The sequence below is a fragment of the Mastomys coucha genome, unplaced genomic scaffold (genome assembly GCF_008632895.1).
Source record: "Mastomys coucha isolate ucsf_1 unplaced genomic scaffold, UCSF_Mcou_1 pScaffold15, whole genome shotgun sequence".
Lineage (NCBI taxonomy): Eukaryota > Metazoa > Chordata > Mammalia > Rodentia > Muridae > Mastomys > Mastomys coucha.
Window position 1 is genome coordinate 56,604,620 of NW_022196897.1, and position 8,064 is coordinate 56,612,683.

Genomic DNA, 8,064 nt, shown 5'->3' on the forward strand with positions numbered 1-8,064 from the left:
AATTAAATACTAAGTCATCATCTGCCAGGAAACTTTTTAAAACTTGTTTTTATCAAACAATTACATTAAATTTATCTATACTATAAATAGCAACTCAAGTACTTCATCACAATGGCCTGTAGTTCTGGAACCTGGGGTAAGCCAGGAACAGTGTATGTTTTAAGTAACACTGAAGGGAACTTACAAAAGCTTTACAGCAGGCATATCTATAAAATACAATAAAGGACTGTCTTAATATTTGAGGAAAACTCATTTCCAGTATTCATAGTACTCATCAGATCAAACACATATAAATTAGTTACTTTTCTAATGGAAATAATTTTGCATCAAATGAAAAAGAAACAATGAAATCTGACAAAATGATGCTGATAATTCCCCCCCGGGGGGGGGGAATGTAATTGGCAATATTAATCAGCAAAGATGGAATTAAGTAAATTGTATTTATTTTTTAAGATTTGTCTTTCCAAAATGTGTGCCTGGTGCCCTCAGAGGCCAGAAGAGGGCACTGCATTTCCTGGGACTAGAGTGAGTAACAGGACATGAGTGTGAGCCATCATGTGGGTACTAGGAATTAAAACCAGGTCCCGCCGGGCGGTGGTGGCGCACGCCTTTAATCCCAGCACTTGGGAAGCAGAGGCAGGTGGATTTCTGAGTTCGAGGCCAGCCTGGACTACAGAGTGAGTTCCAGGACAGCCAGGGCTACACAGAGAAACCCTGTCTTGAAAAACCAAAAAAAAAAAAAAAAAAAAACCAGGTCCCGCAAAAGCACATAGTGTTACTGGCCATCGAGGCCTCTCTCTAGCCTCTTTACTATTTTTAGTTCCTGTGTGTGTACACACGTGTACATATGGTTGTATGGATGTTGAGTGCAGGTTTGTTTGGAAGCCAGAGGTATCACATTCCCTGGAGCTGGAGTATACACTATTGTGAGCTAAATGTAGCAAGTACTCAACAACTGAGTCACTTCTTCAGCCTAATGATCTGATACAGTCTAGAATCTAGGTAAGAGAGTGTCAGTGAGGGGTTAAATTGTTTGCCTGTGGGTGTTTTTTTTTTTTTTTTCAGTGTTTTGCCTAAATGTATGGTTGTGCAGTCTGTATTCTTGGTGCCTTAGGTCAGAAGAAGGCATCAAATTCCCTGGAACTGAATTATGGATGGTTGAGAGCCACCATATGGGTGCTGGGAATTGAATCTGGGTCCTCTGCAAAAGCAACAAGTGCTCTTAACCTCTAAGCCATCTCTCCAGCCCCCAAGAAGATTGTTTTGCTTATGTTAATTGAGAAGAAAGACAAAGCCCATTTTTGGACATCACTATTCCTTGGGTTTCCATCCTGAACTGGGTAAATGTAGAGAAGTTGAGCACTGACACAAACGTATGTGTTTTCTCCTGCTTTTGACTAATTGCTGGAAGTTCCTGCCTTGACTTCCCTGCTATGATTTACTGTAAATGTAGACGAGTGTGCTAAAATAAACCCTTTGTCCTATCCCACCCTCCAAGTTGACCAGGCTGGCCCCGAACTCAGAAATCCAACTGCCTCTGCCTCCCAAGTGCTGGGATTAAAGGTGTGTGCCACTACCACCTGGCTAACAATTTTATACTTTTTTTTTTTTTTTTTTTTGGTTTTTCGAGACAGGGTTTCTCTGTATACCCCTGGCTGTCCTGGAACTCACTCTGTAGACCAGGCTGGTCTCAAACTCAGAAATCCACCTGCCTCTGCTTCCCAAGTGCTGGGATTAAAGGCGTGCGCCATCACTGACCAGCCAGTTTTATACGTCTAAAGAGGCTACTAACATATCCAAAATATATTCCTTTGACCTGTACTTTCTTTTTCTTTTTGCTGTGTGCATGTATGTACATGGCATGTAGAGATTGGGTTGATATTTGGTGTCTTTCTCTTTTGCTGTCTTATCTTTTCTGAGATAAGGGTAGGTGAAAACAAGGAGGGTACAATGGTAGCTTAGCAGTTAAGAGCACTTGCTATTCTTCAGAGGACCTGGTTAAATTCTCAGCACTGGCTGTTGAGATAGCTCAACAGTTTAGAACTCGAAGGTCTTGAGTTCAATCGGAATTTGATGCCCTCTCCTGGCATTTGGGTGTACATGCAGCACAGCATGCATACATTAAATACGTAAATAAATTTTTAAAAAAATTCTAGCATACTTGACAGATCACAACTATCTATAAGTCCAGTTCTGGGGGATGATGCCCTCTTCTCGTCTCCTTGGGCACCAGGCACACATGTTGAATACAAACATACAGGCAAAACATTTCTTAGACACATAAGATTAACAAAACCAAATCTTTAGATATATTAATTTCAGGTAAGAATAATAACAACTAGCAAATATGCCAGACACAGACCTAAATGTTTCATAAATACTAACTCATTTAATCCAGAAAAGTGGGCTGGTGAGATGGCTCAGTGGATAAGAGTACCTACTGCTCTTCTGAAGGTCCTCAGTTCAAATGCCAGCAACCACTTGGTGGCTCACAACCACCAGTAATGAGATCTGACGCTTTCTTCTGGTGCGTCTGGAGACAGCTACAGTATACTTATTTATAATAATAAATAAATCTTTGGGCCGGAGGAAGCAGGGACGACTGGGGCCAGCAGAGGTCCTAAAGTCAATTCCCAACAACCAGATGAAGGCTCACAACTATCTGTACAGCTACAGTGTATACTCATATACATAAAATAAATAAATCTTTAAAAAAAATCCAGAAGGCAAAGGCAGGTGGATTTCTGAGTTCGAGGCCAGCCTGGTCTACAGAATGAGTTCCAGGACAGCCAGGGCTACACAGAGAAACCCTGTCTCGAAAAACCAAAGAAAAAGAAAAAAATCCAGAAAAGTCTATGAAGCTCAGTCCATTCTTAGTTCCTAAGAACACAGGGTCATATAACATAGATGGTACTGAAACCCAAGTGCTTTTGAGCAGAGGTTAAAAGCTAAGACGTAGCAGAACTTATGTGCTAATTCAGGGCAGTCTGGGTCTAGAGTCATGCTATTGTAACATCGTCACGGAGTCCTGAAACACATCTTGTACATGGTGTTATATGAGTTTTTTTTTTCTTTTTATAACATTCATATAGTTGTGTGATGTATTCCACAGCACACGTGGGTTCTAGAGATCTGATTTAAGTAGTCTTGCCAGCAACCAGTTCCTTGCCCACTTGAGCCATCTCACCAGCCTAGAATAGGTGGTTTCTGAACTCAGACCTATTTTGCTTTAAGCTGTGTTTTTCTTAAAAATTAACCCTCAGATGAGTGAGATGGCTCAGTGGGTAAAGGTCACTTGCTCCCCAGCCTGATGGTGGATCTGAGTTTGGTCTTTGAGATTTTCATGGTGAAGAGAACTGATTCCTGAAGGTTGATCTCTGACCCCACATGTATGCTGATGTGTGCTCACACATATACATGAAAATCAATCAATAAATAAAATAATAAAAATAATGATTGTTTGTTATTGTTTTCTTAGACAGGGTTTCTTTGTGTAGCCCTGGCTGTCCTGGAACTCATTTTATACACTAGGCTGGCCTCAAACTCAGATTACTTGCCTTTGCCTCCTGAATGCAGGGATTAAAGGTGTGGGCCACCTAAAATAATAATATTATGAGCTTACTTCTCTAGTTGAGGACTTATGTAAAGAATACACTGCTGTTCTTGCCATTCCCAAAGCAGTCTTCAGAAAAGCCATATCTGTCCCTGTGAAGAGTAAAAAAAGAAAATACCTATTTATATTATGTACTTCTTAGCAGAGAAGATTAAATGAACAAGATTAAGTAGCATTTTTCCAAACTTTCCAAAATTTCTACTTCAAATCATTTCTTCAAAAGGGGTACAAATAAACCAGATACAAAGGTGATGGCACACAAAGGTGGAGGCAAAGTCAAGACAATCTTGAGTTCAAGGCCACCCTAGTCCATGAAGTCAGCTAATAGTAAGATAGCCAGGGCTATATAAAGAAACCCTGTCCAAAAAAAAAAAAAAGAACAAAAATAAAGGTACAAAATCAAATATTCTGGTAAAACAATGGCTGGAGCTGGGACACCTCTTGCTCTTTCAGAAGACTTGAATTCAGTTCCAGCACTCACACGGTAGCTCTCAACCATCCAGTAATTCCAGATCCCAACTTCCAGGTATCTCTGACACCTAACTTCCTCAGGCACACACAAAGTTATAAACGTAGGCTAAACTCTCATAGATAAGTAATTATAAAAGGTTTAAGCAACAGCATAGGCTGCAAAGATGACTTAATGCTTAAATGAACTGGCTGCTCTTCTAGAGAACCTAAGCTTGATTCCCAGCAACTACACTGGGGCTCACAACTAATTCTAGTTCTAGGGGATCCAATGTCCTTGCCTCTCGGTACTGCATATATGGGATGCAAGACATGTAAGAAGCAGGGCAGTGGTGGCACATGTCTTTAATCCTAGCACTTGGGAGGCAGACACAGGTGGATTTCTTGAGTTTGAGGCCAGCCTGGTCTACAGAGTAAGTTCCAGGACAGCCAGGGGCTACACAGAGAAATCCTGTCTCATAAAACCAAAAAAGAAAGAAGGAAAGAAAAAAAAGACGTAGGAAAAATATCTGTACATAAAATTAAAATAAATCTTAAGCTGGGTGTGGTAGCACATATCTTTAATTCTAGCACGCAGAAGATGGAGGCAGGAGGATCTTTGAGTTTGAAGCTAGCCAGGTCTGCACAGTTCGAGAGAAGACAGAGCTACATAGTGAGACCTGTTTCAAACAAACAAATCCTTTAAAAAATCTGATGACAGGCGGATTTCTGAGTTCGAGGCCAACCTGGTCTACAGAGTGAGTTCCAGGACAGCCAGTGCTATACAGAGAAACCCTGTCTCAAAAAAACAAAACAAAATGAAAAAATCTGATGAAACTAAATTATACTGTTTGATTAAAAAAAATAAGGCTAATTTTAATATTCTTAGTGACTTAGGAGAGAACAGAGGATGCAAAGTAGTCAAAATAATCTTTGTGGTGTGGGGGCTGTAACTGTTGCTTTCCTTTTCTTCCTACCTTGCCCATTGTACATACAAAAATAATCACAGTAAACCCCTGTGGGAATATTTTGAAACCCTAAGGCATTAATAACAAGTTTCAGAAGCTGAGAGTACCTGGCTTAGTGGTAGAGAGCATGTGCTCAGCGTGTGATCCCCATTTCAGGCCCTGGGGATTCCCCAGTGAAAAAACAAAAGGAAAAACCCAGGTTCTAACAGAATAAAATGCTTTAAAAGTTTCATAAGTATACAGACTAATCAAGTCATTCCAATTATTAATCAGAAATTATAGTGTATATTAACACAAATCTGTATAATACAAAGTAAAATACCCCAATCAAATATCACATAAGAATTATAATAAGTATAAAGGTGATTGATTTAATGAACAGTAGCAATAAAAATGACAACCCAGATCACAGCTCTATAAATTTACTAATGTACTATACTTCTATTACTAACCTTTATTATTTTTGGTCCCAAAGGGAGGATTCATAATTACTGTATCAAATAACTTGGACATTCTGTTAGATAATGAGTACACATCACACTGAATCATATCAACATTTGTTAACTCAAACTCTTCCACATTCTTATTAAATATTTCCAGTGCATCTTCATCTATGTCAAATCCAACACACAACCTATATAAAAAATAAAATAGAAAAAACAACAGGTTCCTAGTAAGAAACAATAGTAGTTATTTTACCATACATTTTTCAACCAAATTAACAAAGTAAGATTGAATGATGTTTTTAATTGTATGACTTTCTAGCCTGGCAGGTATAAGGGGATAGTTGCTATTATCAAAAATTTGATTTCTTTCCTTTTTTTTTTTTTGGTTTTTCCAGACAGGGTTTCTCTATGTAGCCCTAGCTGTCCTGGAACTCACTTTGTAGACCAGGCTGGCCTCAAACTCAGAAATCCACCTGCCTCTGCCTCTCAAGTGCTGGGATTAAAGACATGTGCCACCACTGCCCATCGATTTCTTTCTTATATGTAAAGTTTTTGGTCTTCAGCCTACTCAAAATGTACTCAGTATCAAATTATTGTTCCCCCTCACCCTACCCAAAAAGTCTATGAATAGAGTGCAGTTGATCCTACATATACACTGAGTGAAGCCACACAATATCCAAATAGTAAAAAATGACCACTTACCCTGCTCCCAACATTGCAGCTCCGATGCTAAGTACTCCACAACCACATCCTAGATCTGCAACTGCTTTATTTTCAATGTCATCATATGTATTATGGATTGTATAAAGCATGCATGCTAAAACCAAATAGAAGAGCATCAGGGCATATGCTAGGAAGCTTCTATTAGTAATCTGCAGTAGCTCCAGATTATTTGTTTTCCAGTTTATTTTTTAAAGATACAATGTGATGATTGGTATTTAGGAAGAGGCACCACATGGAAGATAATAAAGACTGACAAAACTGTTCAAAACATGTGCTCTACAAAGATACATAGATGCAGAGTTTCCTCTGATGCTGAGGTATTTCTGAGAGATTAAATTTTATGAACTACTAAATAACTCTGTCATTCTAAACCAGAATATAAGTTTAGCAATTCTATTATATCTCCAAAACTTTTGAAATTTTACTGATCGGAGGCTAGCAGCATAGCTCTCAAGAAGGAACAGTGCTTAATGCCAAACCTAATAACCCAAGTTCAATCTCCAAGACCCATATGATGGAAGTAAAATAACCAATTCCACAAGTTCTCCTCAGACCTCTGATTGAGGGCTGAGACTTGTGCAATAAATAATAAGTAAATAATAAACAACTGGACAGAGAACACTAACAAAAGGATACAGAATTTATTTGCTTTTTGTTGTTTTGTTTTTATTTTTGTGAGACAGGGTTTCTCTGTATAGCCTTGGCTGTCCTGGAACTCACTCTGTAGACCAGGCTGGCCCCAAACTCAGAAATTCGCCTGTATCTGCCTCCCAAGAGCTGGGATTAAAGGTGTGCACCACCATTGCCTGGCTCAGCATTTATTTGCAATGTTTGTCATCATCATACAGGTATCACAAACCTCTACATCCATGATACAGACTTAGAGATAATATTTTCCAATTTTATTTTATGTGTATTATTTTTATGTTTTGCCTGCATGGATATATATACTATGTGTCTGGTGCCCTCAGAGGCCAGAAGAGGGTATTAGATACCTCCAGGGATTGGAGTTACAGACCACTGTGGGAACTGGGACCTGGAGAGGTCCAGGTCCTCTGGAATAGCAGTAGCTGCTTCTAACTGCTGAGCCATCTCCCAACCCAAACTTAGATGTACTATCAATAAATATACATGTTCATAATCTACAACAGAGACCTGATAACAGAATAACTAATTAGAGCAGAAGTAGCTGAGATCATAGAGTTCTCAAAAACAAGACTCTCACATACACATTTTTTGTTTTGTTTTGTTTTGTTTTGGAGACAGGGTTTCATTGTATAGCCCTAGCTGTCCTGGAACTCATTCTGTAGACCAGGCTGGTCTCGAACTCAGAAAACCACCTGCCTCTGCCTCCCAAGTGCTAGGATTAAAGGCGTGTGCCACCACCACCTGGTACACATTTTCTTAAACATGAAATAACACCAGCAAGTTTTCTTTGTGCATATCTGAACAAGAAAGACTGCTAGTTATCACTAATGTTCTTTATTTATAACAAACAAACAAACAAACAAACATCCTATAGGGATGGAGAGTTAGCTTATTGGGTTAGTAGCACTTTCTGTTCTTGTTGAGGACCTGGATGTGATTTCTAGCACCTACATGTCGGTTCACAAACACAGGTAATCCAGGGGAAATAATGCCCACTTCTCAACGCCACAGGCACCAAGCACACACACACACACACACACACACACACACACACACACACACACATATACATACACACACATATATATATGTATATATATGCTTAGTGCATATATATATGTATATATATATGCTTAGTGCATGTGTGTGTTTGTATATATATGTAGGAAGCCACTTCATAAGCACATCGCCATTACAAAATGGCGATGACATTTGGCTT

At 39.1% G+C, this 8,064-nt stretch overlaps 1 protein-coding gene across 2 annotated transcripts in view; it reads right to left on the reverse strand.

Annotated features, from left to right (window-relative positions):
• Positions 1 to 8,064, reverse strand: part of Mettl5 (methyltransferase like 5) — a 33,907-nt gene that overhangs the window by 12,100 nt on the left and 13,743 nt on the right. For both annotated transcript variants that reach the window (XM_031370550.1, XM_031370549.1), the window contains exons 4-6: positions 6,177 to 6,291; positions 5,481 to 5,662; positions 3,623 to 3,705 (exon numbers count right to left, since the gene is read on the reverse strand). In XM_031370550.1, the coding sequence (XP_031226410.1) occupies positions 3,623 to 3,705; positions 5,481 to 5,662; positions 6,177 to 6,291 (380 nt within the window). The remainder of the gene's footprint in view (positions 1 to 3,622; positions 3,706 to 5,480; positions 5,663 to 6,176; positions 6,292 to 8,064) is intronic.